This window comes from Piliocolobus tephrosceles, chromosome Y (assembly GCF_002776525.5).
Source record: "Piliocolobus tephrosceles isolate RC106 chromosome Y, ASM277652v3, whole genome shotgun sequence".
NCBI classification, from domain to species: Eukaryota; Metazoa; Chordata; class Mammalia; order Primates; family Cercopithecidae; genus Piliocolobus; species Piliocolobus tephrosceles.
In genome coordinates this window covers 6,081,070-6,095,616 of record NC_045456.1, presented here as the reverse complement: position 1 = coordinate 6,095,616, position 14,547 = coordinate 6,081,070, and the positions used below count along the sequence as shown (strand labels likewise).

Below are 14,547 nucleotides of genomic sequence, written 5' to 3'. Positions count from 1 at the left end.
TTTGGAAACAAAACCAAATTTAAAGTTGCAAGAAATGTACAATGAACCCCGATATGCCCTTAACCTAGACTATTTTGAACATCTTGCCGTATTTTGGTTTTTTTCTCTCTCTTCATACATACACATCTTTATTATTATCATCATTCTTCTTGTTGTTGTTACTGAAACATTTACGTGTACTGTGCAGACATCATGGCCCTTTACCCCCAAAGCCTCAGCCTGGATCTTTTATGAAGAAGGATATGTCCTTGCCAAAAATTTGGGATCTTTTTTTTTTTTAGACTAAGACAAGGGTTTGTTGAAGCCTTTAAAACCAAAGCCTGGGCCAGTCCAAAGTGCTGACTGTTGGAGCCTCCTCCCTCTCCCGCCTTTACAGGGAGGAGAGGAGACACCACCGCTGGTCTGGAGGACTTTATTGTTGCCATAAAACATATTTTTTCCATGTTCTCTTTAGAAACACGAAAAGAGGCTGCATTCCCAAGATCAGGCTTGTGGCTTTAAAATAAAAAATATTTTTACAGTATACTTTTTGGAGGCATGAAAGCACGTGTTTTATTAACATTTCCCAAACTCTTTTTACGTTTTAGGCTGACGGCATACAGCCTGCAGCCTGCTGCAATCGAAAATGCATGCCTTTTAAGAAATTATACTTTTCAGTTAACTGAAGGGGAAAACTTTCCCTTCTGTAAATCATCATCTCTCTGATGGAGAACTTTAAAAATCCAGTGTATGATCAGCACAGTAGGGTGATGAGGAGGTAATGCCGTTTATCTCACCCAACGTGCAATGAGTTTTGTAAGCAGTTTTCTGGGATTTTGCTCATTGGTGGTTTGGGTCTCGTTCATGATATTCTATAGAGACCGTGCCCAAAGCAGGGGGCCACGTGATGCCTGGGAAGGGGTATAAACAGCACTCTGGCTGCTCTGGCCACATGGAGACGCGCCTACGCCCTTCGCCCTCCCCAGTTGTCTCCTTGCGTTCATAGGGCCCGGGGATCTCCGAGGATCAGCCCAGTTTTCCCTGTAAGAACCCAAAGGTCTTGTACAGAGCTGGAATTCGGCGAAAAACTTGCTCCAACACGCCAAATCTGCCGCATCCCCAATACCCCACCCTCTTCCCTCTGCACTTACTACCCACACCCTTACTCCCAACTTGAGGACTCCCCACCCCCACCAAGCTGACAGTCTCAATTCCAACCCCTTGGATGTGAGGAAGTGTCTTTGCGCCTGAACGCGCCCAGCACGGCGAGGCCACCAGTGACTCCCAGCGGCCGCACAGGGCGCTGCGCCCCCCTCGCCCCGGCCTCCCCCGCCCTGCGTCCGCCCCGTCACCCCCGCGCGGCCTCCTGCGCCCGGGCTGGAGGCAGATTCCTCTCTCCGGGTTTTCAGAGCGCCTTTCCGAAACCTCCTCCCCGCCCAGCCAGGGAGAGAGATCCCGGGCGCAATCGCTCCCCGGAGCGGCCGAGGGTCGCGCGGGGAGAGGCCTGCGCCGGGGTACTTTCAAACTGAGGCGCGCGCACACACTCACACCCACCCACCCACCCACTCACCCACACTCACACAGACACACGCACGCCCATTTATATAGGCGGCGGCGACGGCAGTGGCCGGGGTGGCGACGGCGAGCACAGAAACGATGGAGCTGAGCCAGTCGACCCCGGTTGGAAGCAAGTGAGAAGACACCAGGCGCACCCCTAAATTTCTGTGCGGGGCGCTTGTCATCCTCCCCAGGGAACGGTGCACCCAAAGGAGGACTGGGTGGACTGATTTGCTAGGGAGAGGGCGGGGAAGAGGAGGCCAGGTGAGCAGAGGAGCCCCCTGCGTATCCGGACTGCCAGATCGCGCCTTTGCCGGACTCCTGCCCCCTCCCTGCTCAGGTGGGCGCGCCCGGTCTCCGGCTCACAGGGGCGCTCGGAGGAGACCAGAAAGTCGCCGCCTGACTGCGCGGGATGCCTTTCGCCAAGCGGATCGTGGAGCCGCAATGGCTGTGCAGGCAGCGGCGCCCTGCTCCTGGCCCAGCGGTGGACGCGAGCGGAGGCAGCGCTGAGCCGCCGCCGCCCCTGCAGCCGCCTGGCCGGAGGGATCTGGACGAGGTCGAGGAGCCAGGGCCAGAGGAGCCAGCCCACGCGGTCCCCGCACCTCCAGGGCTGCCGCCGCCGCCGCCGCCACTGCCCGCGCCGGCCGACCAGGCTCAGCCGCCGCACGGAGAGGCGTCCGTCGCTGGCGAGGAGAGCACGGCGGGGATCCCGGAGGCGGCGCCCACAGCTGGCGAGGCGTCCTCAGCGGCGGCGGCGGCCGTGCTGCTCATGCTGGACCTATGCGCGGTCAGCAACGCGGCTTTGGCCCGTGTCCTCCGGCAGCTCTCGGACGTGGCCCGGCACGCGTGCAGCCTCTTCCAGGAGCTCGAGAGCGACATCCAGCTCACCCACCGCCGCGTCTGGGCGCTGCAGGGCAAGCTCGGCGGTGTGCAGCGCGTCCTCAGCACGCTTGACCCTAAGCAGGAGGCAGTGCGTGAGTACCCGCGCCGTCCGCCCGCCAGGCTCTGGATTTCCGCGCCGCACCCACGCACTGTCCCCAGCAGAGGCAATCCCAGCCCCGCGGCGCCGCGCCCGTTACAGCTTGCACCTTACTACTCTCGCCTTTCCACCCTTCCCATCCCCTGGGACCCACCCCAATCCTCCTGGGGCTGAGTGGCTGGGCTGGACCCCGATTTAGTGACGCAGACGTGGACGGTGGAAAGTTAAAAGGGCGACCTCTGAAGTCGCAGGCAGCGTGGGCTGAGAGGGAGCAGAAAGGGAGCGTTCATGGGAGCACAGGACGCAGAGGGTCTGTCCTTCACCTCCGGGGCTAGCCTTTCACATCCTTCACGGGGAGGTAGCGAGGAGGGTTGCAACTCCGTGGTTTCCAGAAGCCCAACTCTGAGCCCTATAGCCCACCCCATGCATGTTTGGGGTTGGGGTTCCAGGAGTAGTGAGTGTTCTTTTGAGACTGCTGCAGTACCGCGGCTGTTTCGTCACTCGCTGTGACCTCAGGTGCTGCCCCTAGCTCCGAACTTGTGCCTTGCCCTCGTGTGAGACGTAGCGTGGCGCTGCTCGCCTCCTAGAGTGAACTCCGTAGTGCTTCTGCCGAAAACCCTTGTGGCCTGGAGGGGCCGCGGGGAGGGTCAAGGAGAGATGAGGGTGGGAGTGTCAGGCAGGGGCCCCAGGGAGATCGAGGAGACCCCTGGGCATCTTTTCTACCCTGAACAACCCAGGGTTCCTACTAAATGGCTCTGTGCCATCTGCCCCCAGTGGATCCCACAGGCTGTCTTCCTCTGCCCCGGTGCACTGTCGCCCAAATCTATTAGCACGTGGACTTAGTCTAGCACCTAACTAGTCTGCTAGGCGGGCTGCAGGGAGACGACGAGGAAGGAAGTCTGGGAGACCCCTGGGCACCTTTGCTGTCCGTTGACTTCGCTCTTAAGACACCCAAGGGCTCCCAATAAATAGTCATTCTATGTCATCTCCCTTCCGAGGGCAGTCCCCTTGGCTCACGATCGTCCAAATCTGGCGACGGCAGAATCATTTAGGAACGACCCAGGAGGTAGACAGGGGCGCTGGGTTGGCGCGACGGTCCTTTGGCGCCTAGTCAGGCTGCGACGCTCGCGGCGAAGGTGATGTCAGCGGCTCTGACTTACGTAAGAAGCTTCCTTGGTTGCTGCAGCAGCTGCGCCGGTGCGCAGTGGCCTAGGAGCGCGAGGGGCGGAGGCGCTTTGGAGGCATCCTTCCCTGGGGATTTCCGGGCACCTCTGCCCCACAGTCCAGCCCAGCCTCCTAGCGGTCCCTGCCCGCCCGCGTGTTCTCTCCCTCTTCCCCTCCTCCTCCGAAAAACCCTTTGAACCCCGCCCCGGGAATTCACTGCTTTTCTGCAATAACAATAATAATAAGCGTAATGAATAAATGATGTGCTCGATCGGTTTTCGCAGCTATAAAAGACCCGGAGTTGGGTTAATGACTGGTTGTTTAAAAGGGCAATTCCAGGGATGAGTTCTGGAAAGAATTAGGACTGCCGTAGGCCAAGTCGTATTTTACTTTTGGGACTTGAAATGAGCGCTTTAATCCTGCCTCCTTTTTACCCCAAACCACACAGCGAGGACAGGCCTTTCACTTTCAACAGCGCAGATATCTTGGGAGTGCGGTTGAGGGGAGTGGTGACTTCACTTCAAAAGAACTGGAGGGAAGTTTTGCAGACTGTTGAGTGGTGCATACATTTCCCGTGGTGTGTGTGTGTGTGTGTGTGTGTGTGTGTGTGTATGTGTGTGTGTGTGTGTGAGACACACCTCTCCTTAAGTTAGATTTCACGTCAGTGAAACTCACTGCCAGAGCAGAAAGTGCCCACTTCTTTCTCTCTTTGGATGCAGCAATGGGCATTTATGTACCTGGAATGTATCACAGTTCTTTCAAGTCCTTTTAACTGTGGGGGGTACAAACTCATAGTTAATAGAGATAAGAGAAGATCTTGAGTGTGTGCATATAGTTGGTGAATGTATACTCTACACATATTTGTACATGAATAATAAAGATGGGGCTAATTTCTGCCTGGGATAGATTTAAAATCTCCTATTATTTTAAATTTTATTTTCTAAAATGCTATCTCCACACTTTATGTCCAGATCTCTCTCTTCTCTTGTCCATTTAAATTTGGGATGACATTGTTCTTGTTTGATGTTATAAAAGGTATTAACTTTGGGAGAAAAAGCACACTATTATGTATCTTGGTTTAGGTTTCCTAGAATGCAGAGCCTGAGACAAGGATTTCAATGCAATTAATTTATTTGGGACGGGTTCCCTGGAAGCACAGAGAACAGGTGGGGAAGTGAGACAGGGAAGGGAGGAAAGAGGAAAGCCAGTACACCATGTAAGCGGGTTAGCCCTGTGGGCAACTGGGGTTCAATCCAGCTGGCGACCCTCTGAGCACACACCTCAAACGTGTTCCACTAATGATTAAGGAAGCTGGAGTATTTACGCAACAACTTCTTCTTCTCACAGATGGAAGGTAGCACCTGGAGCATGAACTCCATGGCTTCTGGGTCTTGCCCCACATGTAGTCCCAGCATGCTCCCAGGGGCAGGTAGAGAGATGCAAAAAGCATATGATGTGCACAGGAATGTTGACAGAGGTGTCCTCTGGGGAGGGCAAAGTAGCTGTGGGTAGGGCACCAGTGGCATCAGCTGCATTATGCATCTATCTCCCTTTAGTATTGCTCAGGCCTAGGGGAGTTTGAAAGGGAGAGGAAGCCTAAAAGTAAACCTTGCTCTTTTTCCTCTTCCTTTGAGGGTGCCTCCACACCCCCTGTATATCCTTGTCACCTGATCATCATTCTCCTGTGCAATCTGCTTGCTGTTTCATCCTTGGACAGCTGCTTCCTGTTGCCCTGAGACAGGCTAGGGGGCTTCTTGCAGGGGCAACATAATCTGATGTACAGTTTGGAAGAGTCACTCTGGAAGCAAGTCTGGCGGCTAGTAAACCAGTTAGACACTGTGACTGGTGATGGTAGCTAGGGCCAGGGAGATAACTGTGGAGACTGTGAGAAGTGGTTAGATTCTGAATTCATTTTGGAAATAGGATTGCCAGGACTTACTGATTTGATTGGGTACAGGGTGTGAGAAAAAATTAATTAAGGATGACTCCTAGTTTGTTGCTTTTGCATGAAAAGCTTAAATAACTTGTAGAATGTGGCCGGATGTGGTGGCTCACACCTGTAATCCCAGCACTTTGGAAGACCAAGGTGGGCAGATCACCTGAGGTCAGGAGTTCGAGACCAGCCTGGCCAACATGGTGAAACCCCGTCTCTACTAAAAATACAAAAATTGGCCAGGTGTGGTGGCAGGCATCTGTAATCCCAGCTACTTGGGAGGCTGAGGCAGGAGAAATGCTTGGACTGGGAGGTGGAGTTTGCAGTGAGCCAAGATTGTGCCATTGCACTCCAGTCTGGGCAACAAGAGCGAGACTTCGTCTCAAAAAACAAAAAAATAATAACTTGTAGAATGTATTACCGTTTGTAGAGTTGGGGAAGGCTAGTGGGAGAGTGGATATTTTCTTGTGGAGGGAATGGAATCAATAGTTTTATATTTGAGCCGTGTTAAGTTTGAGATACCTGATATGTCTTACACAATTACATGTGTGAGTTGAGAGGTCCAGGCTGGAGATGTGAATGTGAGACCTAAGAGTGGAGACAGCATCTGAAGCCTTGGAGCTACACACAGTGGAGATAGTAAGAAAAGGAGGCCAGGACTTAGCCCAGGGCAGTCCAACTTTGAAAACTTCACAGGGGAGGAGAAAGGCTGAGAAAGGACAGCCGGAAAGCTAGAAGGAAAATCAGAAGAGTGTGGTATGGTGCAAGCCAGGAGGTGTTTCCAGAACTGGGGAGAAGTCAACTTGGTCAAGTGCTTCTGAGAGGAAGATAAGCACTGAGAAGAGGCTATTAAGTTTGGTTACCTGTAATTAATTAGTGGCCTTGAGAGGTGCCATTTTATTGGAGGGGTGGAGATGAAGGCCAAACCAGAAGGGTTGGAGAAACAATAGGAGAGGTGGAGAGGAGATAGTAACTGCAGACAGCTTTTTTTTTTCACTCTGTCACCCAGACTGGGTGCAGTGACTTGATCATGACTCACTGCAGCCTTGACCTCTCCAGATTCCCATCTCAGCCCCCCAAGTAGCTGGGACTACAGCTGTGCAGCACTACGCTAGGCTAATTTTGGTATTTTTCGTAGAGACAGGGTTTTGCCATGTTGCCCAGGGTGGTCTCGAACTCTTGGGCTGAAGCAGTCCTCCCGCCTCCCAAAGTGCTGGAATTACAGGCGTGAGCCACTGCACCCAGCCCTACAGACAACTCTTGTAAGGAGTTTCGCTCTGAAGGGGAGTGGAGAAATGGAGCAGTGGCTGGAAGGGAATACAGTATCAAGGAAAAATGTCTTAAAAGGTATTGATATTTTGGGCATGTTTGGATTCCAAGAGAAGGGTGAATTGATGATCCTGGCGGAGAGAACTGAATAATTATGGATATCACTGAGAAGCTGAGGGGATGAGATGAGAGACCATTTCATCCATGGCCCCTGGAGGGAAGCGGAAGGATACAAGCAGGGAGGCAGGTGGGCTGGTGAACTGCTGGTGATGGGATGGGGTGTTCTTCTACAAGGGGATCTATTTTCTCTGTGAAGTATGGGGTAAGGTCATCAGGTGAGAGTGTTGACAATGTGAAGAGAGAAGAGAGGGTGTTAATAAGTTGTCTCAGAGAGGGAACGTGAAGGCATTAAGGAACTGTATTGGGATGATCTCGCTGTGTTGAGAGCCTTCTGAGACTGATGGTCATCAATTTGAAGAGTCCAACTTCTCAGTCACTGAAACCTGAGACTTTGGAAGCACTTTGTGGGCTTCAACTCCAGTATGTTCATCCTTAGACGTTTTAATGTTGTTGGCATTTTGGTTGCTGTTGATTTATTTAGTTACTGAGTTTTAAAACAAATTTTATATTAAAGTTTAAGATTCCCACAGAAAAGCACACAGACCATAAGTGTTTGGCTTGGTTGATTTTCACAAAGTGAACAGCTCATGTAAACACCACCCAGATCAAGAAATGTTACTGCACCTGAAACATCCTCCCCTCCCTTCAAGCCACCTCCAGTCAATATACCCCTTCCCAAAAGTAACAACTCCCCCAATTTCTACACTTATCAATTAGATGTTCTTGTTCTTGAAGTTTATATAAGTGAAATCATATATACTTCTTTCTAGCATTATTAACTTAACATTATGTATGTAAGATTCTTTCATCTGATTGCATATATAGCCGATTGTTCATTCTCATTGCTGAATAAATTTCCATTGTGTGTACATACCACAATTTCTTGATCCATTCTCCTGATGATGGACATTTGGGTTGTTTCCATTTGGGAGCTATTGCATGAACAATTTTTTCTACGTGCTTCTTGATGAGCTTATATATACACAGTTATTTGGTATGTATCTAAAAGAAGAATTGCTGGATCAAAGGGGATGATTTGTTTGGCTGAACAGTTTTCTACTCTGGTTGTACCAATTTATAATCCTGGAAGTATATGCAAGTTCTGGTTGCTTTACATCCTCACTGATATTGGTATTGATGTTTAAATTGTGGCCACTTTGGTGGATGTGTAATGAAATCTCATACTGGTTTTGATTTGCATTTCTCTAATGGCTTGTGAGACTGAACACCATTTTATATAATTTTTAACTACCTAGATATTCTCCCTTGTGGATTACTTCTTCAAGATGTTTGCTCATTTTTATTTCTCTTTTCTCTCTCTTTTTTTTAACTTTTATTTTAGGTTCAGGGGTACATGTGCAGGCTTGATATATAAGTAAATCATGTGTTGTAGCGGTTTGGTATACAAATTATTTCATTGCCCAAGTAATTGCTCGTTTTTCAATAAGGTTCTTTACACCTTTTCTTACTGTCTTACAGATGTCTTTTATGTATTTTGAATATGAGTCATTTGTCAGCTGTATGTATTTCCAATACCTTCTCTTACTCTGTGGTTTGCCTTTTCACTCTCTTAGTGTTATATTTTGAGGGCAGAAGTTCTTATTTTTGTATAGTCCAGTTTATCAATCCTTTTCTTTGTGGTTAGTGTGTTTTTGTGTTCTCTTCTGTTTGTTCTTAAACAAATTCTTCACCAAACTTGAGGTAATGAAGATATCTCAAAAGTTCCAGAAAGTTTTGTTTTGCCTTTGTCATTTAGATCTATGTTTCATATGGAATTGATATTTGCAAATGGTGTGAGGTAGGGCTCAAGATTACTTTTTTCCCAAATATGGATGCACAGTTGGCCTACTGCCACTTATTGAAAAGACCATCATTTCCCCTTTGTACTGCAGTGACACTTCTGTTACCTCCCCCACCTGTGAACTTTTCTAGAACTCTGTGCTCACCTTTATCTTAGCTTTTTTCATTCTGTACAGCAGACACTGTTGGTGCCCTGTCTATATTCCTTTGGCTGTCATCTCTCATGCTGAAGGCTACTTACTGCAAACCCCTGTAACTCTGCCTGAAACTTTTGTTTTGTACTGGGTTATGGACCATGCTTGGCCTTGCATGTAGGGAAGGCCAGAGGTGCCAGCAGGTTAATGCCTGAGAAGCAGCACTCAACCAAATATGGACAGGAAGTTGATGGATGAATGCACCAGTGCCATTACTCCTTGGATAGGAGAACTCTGTAGCATTTTCTCCACCATTTCTCAGAATTCTCCAGTAGGACTGAGCTCCAGTTACCCATAGTGATGACTTATTTGATGACACATCCTATCTTTGCTGTCTTCCTTTCTCCATCTCACTTCTTCACTCACCTATGGGTGGGAGTCACCTCCCACATAAACTACTTGCACTCAAACCTGTACTTGCAGTCATAGGGTCTACTTATGGGGGAACTGCAATCAAGACAATCTATTTAATCTTCAAACTGTGAAGGCAAAGACCTAGGGCTGGGGGTATGGTAGAGATGATGTTTCTCACTCTTTTTCCTTAAACTATTTAGCCTAGGATTATTATATTAGCCACACCCCCAGCCCCTGCCAGAACACTCTATGGTATGTGTATTAGTCTCTTCTCTCACTGCTATAAAAAAACTACCTGAGACTGGGTAATTTATAAAGAAAGAGGTTTAATTGACTCACAGTTTTGCAGGCTGTACAGGAGGCCTGGCAAGGGAGGCCTAAGGAAACTTACAATCATGGCGGAAGGAAAAGGGAAAGCAAGCACATCTTCACATGGTGGCAGGAGAGAGAGCAAGAGTGAAGGGGGAAGTGCTACACACATTTAAACAACCAGCTCTCATGAGAACTCACTCACTATCACTAGAACAGCAAGTGCAGAATCTGTTCCCATGATCCAGTCACCTCCCACCATGTCCCTCCTCCAACATTGGGAATTATAATTCGACTTGAGATTTGGGTGGGGATACAGAGCCAAACCGTATCAGTGGGTCTGGAAATAGCTGTTACTACCATTAGTGGATGCACAGTTTGAATCCCTGTCTTGGCATGGGAGAGCTTCAGTGCTTCAGCAGTGAGAAGGGTAACAAAAGGAACTCAAATCTATGATAATGAAGACATACCCCCTCAATTTCTCCATGTTCTATTGACAAGCCTTTGAGAGTGTTGTTTATTGCCCTTTGGAATGCATAAATGACAGCCCCAGGAGATCCAAACTACCTATTTGAGAAGGATAATTTTCAGCCAGAACAGACACAGAAACTGCTAATCTCTGAAGGGAACCAGGAGGTAATACCTTGGGTGAATTGATCATTTTGGGTTGGTGTGGCAACACTGATCATGGGCTCATTCTGGTTTTGGAAGGATGGTCCTGCTTTTCCTTCCCTTTCTGTTCAGTCCACCACTTATAAAAAACCTTCGCAGTTTGGTTAGTGTGTTTGTTCTCTTGGATGTTTCTGTAATTGTGGTTAAGATTCTTTTCCTCCTGGCCCTGTTCAGTGAGCTTCTGTGAAGCATTATGAGATCCTAACAGCTTCATTGAAAGCTGCTTTGAAACCCATCACAGAACGGCTGAGAAAAAGACAATCTTTCAAGGGTTTAATAATTCATGGTTGTAGTTTCCTCATAACCAGTAGCAGCATCACATTTCCTTCTAGACTTTTCTTGTTATACTGGATTGGGCTTTTAAATCAAAACTCCTGAATTACTTTACCTAAGAAATCCTTGAGATTCTGTTGGATGGATATTACCAAGATGATAATGATAAAGATTTCTTTCTTCCTGTGTGTGGAGGCCTTTTCTACACAGTGCCATCAGGACAGTGTAAAGTCCACATAAACTCTCAAAACCTCTTCAGTCTCAGCACTTCTAGTCTACTTTTAATGGGCATTACTTTTAAAAGGCAATGACATATAAAAATCTCTCCTATTGTCCCATGTTAGTCCCAGAGTCTTGAAGATTCACTGATTTTGTATGACATTTTGAAATTTTGGAGTCAAGGACAATTTTAAATATAGTTGGAATTTTATTTGATAGTTCAGCTTAATTTCTTTTTGCTTTATTAAAAATTGTGGGGCACAAGATTTTGAGGGACATTCTATTAAAAAATCGTAGGAGGAGTAAGACTGGAACAAACAATCACAAAAATTCCTGAAAATTTTTCTTGCATCAAGAATTCTTCATGAATCCTATCTTAATAACAAGTGGGAACAAAAATAATGAGGTAGGAATGGTTCCTGAATGTAAGGATCTCATTCTGGAGTTGAAATCTGCTGAAACAAAGTTTTGGAGAGCCCACCCACCAGATTAAGCCCAGAAGGCAGGGAAACTGTCTACTTTATTTTTGTGAATGACTAAAACAGGTGTGGTCAATTTTTGTTTCTGACATCTCTCAATCCATTAATGTACATGAGGTTTGGCTGTATTGAATGAGTAATCTGAGGACCTGGGCATTTATGGGCTAAAAAATGGCCTAATTCTGGGAGGCCAAGGTGGGAGGATTGCTTGAACCCAGGAGTTCAAGACTAGACTGGACAACATGGTGAAACCCCAACTCTACAAAAAATACAAAAATTGGCCAGGCATGATGGCATGTGCCCATAGTCCCAGCTACTCAGGAGTCTGAGGTGGGAGGGTTGCTTAAATCAAGGAGGTGGAGGTTGCAGTAAGCCAAGATCATGCCACTGCATACCAGCCTGGGTGGCAGAGTAAGACTATATCCCCCCAAAATTTTTACTTAATTATTATTATTTTTTATTTTGTTTTCATTTTTTGGTGTGTTCTAAGTTGAATTGGTGACAGACATGTGACATCTCAAATCATGAGGTTGCTCCTCAGTTTTTTAAAACACTGCATAATATTCCCCTGCACAAACATGCTCAAAGCATTTAACCACCTTTTACCCACACGGTAGCATTTTCTTGGTTTTAGTTATTATAAACAAATCTCATATAAACATTTTCCGTATATGTATTTGCTTACATGTATGAATTTTTAAGAATGGTTTCTTAAAAGTGTAATTGCTGGATCTAAAGATATCTGTGCCTTCATCCTTCAAAGTGAAATTAACCAAGAATAAAGTTAATTTAACAAAAGTCCTAGAATCTTGGACTCATACAGTTGGAAAAGACCTTAGTACCCATAGAATCAAACTTCTCACCCAGAGTGGGAATCTTTTTTAAGATGTCCCAAATGGCAGCTCATCTGGTTTCCATGCCCTCTGAGACTCCAAGGAGTGGGAAGTGGAGTCTGGATAGCTCCCATTCTCAAACAGTCCTTATCTACATTGAGAGTGAATCTGTCTTTTTGTAATGCAAGACTTTTCGTCTTTGTTCTGGTGTCTCCTGTCATAGGGAATCTACCTATAACTGCTTTTCTAGAACATCTTTTAAGGATCTGGAGGTTACTGTTATGGCACTGTCTAAGCTTTCTTCATCCCAGGTAAAACAACTTCAGTTCCTTCAACCAGGCTTCCTAATGTCAAGTCTCCAGGCTGCTCCCACTCTGGTTGTCCTCTGCCACAGATGCAGGGCACAAATGGACCCATTCCTTTCTTTATAAGAATGTCCCAGGCCGGGCGTGGTGGCTCATGCCTCTAATCCCAGTACTTTGGGAGGCTGAAGTGAGTGGATCACTTGAGGTCAGGAGTTCAAGACCAGCCTTTCAACATGGTGAAAACCCATATCTACTAAAAAATACAAAAATTAGCTGTGCGTGGTGGCATGCATCTGTAATCCCGGCTACTCAGGAGGCTGAGGCAGAATAATCGCTTGAAACCAGGAGGCGGAGGTTGCAGTGAGCCGAGATTGCACCATTGCACGCCAGCCTGGGCAACAAGAGCAAAACTCTGTCCCAAAAAAAGAAAAAAAAAAGAATGTCCCTAATGTGGTCCTTGTTTTAACCATTGCATGACACTGTTGGTGTAAAAATGCTCTTTTGGCCCAGGAAACTCTCTTGCTTTATAGTGGCAGTTTTTAACATGAGGTTTTCCTTATTCCATGTGTGCAGTTGGTGTTTTGAACACAGAGTTCAAAGATTTCACAAGAGTCTCCCATTGTCTCTGTTAAATTGAATCTTGCTTGCTTTGCTCTTTCATTTCCAGTCAGTGGTGATGGTTTAAAATCTTGATTCAATGTGTCAGCTACTGCTCACAGCATTTTGCTCTCTGCATACACCATGAACAAGATTCTATGCTATCACCCACATCTTTGATAAAATTATTGTTCAGATGGATTCAAGGCCAGAGCCCACTGGCAGGCAGTACTAGCAATGTTTCTCCAAGCTGAGATCTATTAATCAACATTCTTTGGGTTTCATTGTTGCAGCAGCCATGGGTGCACTCCCCTACCTTCCTGTTCAAATCACATTTCTCCACCTTACCCACGATATCTATCATCACGAGCAACTGTTAAGTGGTTTGCTGAAATCAAGATACCATATGTCTGTAGCATTCTTTTGATCTCCCGGTGTAATTACCCTACTCAAAAGGGAAATGAGGTTAATCTGGCTCAAACTGGACTCAATTCCAGCAATCAGAGGGGCCATTTTAATTTCCTTATATATAATGGGTAAGGAGTTTATTTAGGGGAAATCTGCTTTGGCATGTTGGTCACAGAGTAACTGTAACATTGGACTACAGGGGGACGCTGTGGGTCTTAGGGTTCATTTCTCTGGCTCTAGAGTGTCAGAGTGCTTTTCCCTTCCTTTCTTTTAAGGTACCTGGATGTCCTTGTTCTCTGTTCCTTAAGGAAAGGTTGAAATTCATGACCTTTTGGCATTTGCTGAGGCTCAGTTTGAGTAACATTGGCAAGTGTCTGGTTTAGCTAATTGTTGAGAAGCAAGAGAGTTTGTGATTAAGAGTGTAGACTCTGAAGCTGGACTACGTGGGTTCAAATCCCAGCTCCACTCCTTCAAAGCTGTATGACTCTGGACAATTTATTGAATTTTTTTCTTCATCTGTTATGGAATGGAGATAAAAGCAGTATTGATAGCATCAGGTTGTTGACAAAACTAAGAAAGTCAAGGTGTGCAGGCACTGAGAACTGTGCCTTGCACACGGTTAGCCTCTGATAATTATTGGCTATTATTGGCTATTTTATTGATGCTATAATTGGATCAGACAGAGTAGGAGGTATGCGTTAATTTCTTTCAAGTAGGTGAAAACCTGTGCCTGAATCTGTGAAGTGCTGGGTCAGGGTAAAGTATACAGCTGACCAAGCAACACTGTGTGTCTCTGCATGGTCAAAGATGTCTATTAAGTTTCTTTGTGTGTGTGTGTGTGTGTGTGTGTGGCTTCTTTTTGTTATGCAGAAAAGTAGAGAAAAAATTGACCAATAATCTTATCATCCAGATTCATTCATTACACAGCAGTCACTATTCTAGGTCCTTGAGTTTCATCAGTAAACAAAAAGTTACCAAGACCTTATGTTTCAATGGAGAGAGACAAATCCTAAATAATAAACACAATACGGCCGGGCGCGGTGGCTCAAGCCTGTAATCCCAGCACTTTGGGAGGCCGAGACGGGCGGATCACGAGGTCAGGA

The 14,547-nt window shown here is 46.7% G+C and overlaps 1 protein-coding gene across 2 annotated transcripts in view; it reads left to right on the top strand.

Annotated features, from left to right (window-relative positions):
* The first annotated feature begins 1,386 nt into the window (after positions 1-1,386).
* Positions 1,387-14,547, top strand: part of NHS (NHS actin remodeling regulator) — a 367,235-nt gene continuing 354,074 nt past the window's right edge. For both annotated transcript variants that reach the window (XM_023198971.2, XM_023198970.2), the window contains exon 1: positions 1,387-2,510. In XM_023198971.2, coding sequence (XP_023054739.1) covers positions 1,949-2,510 — 562 coding nt within the window. In that variant the 5' untranslated portion in view covers positions 1,387-1,948. The remainder of the gene's footprint in view (positions 2,511-14,547) is intronic.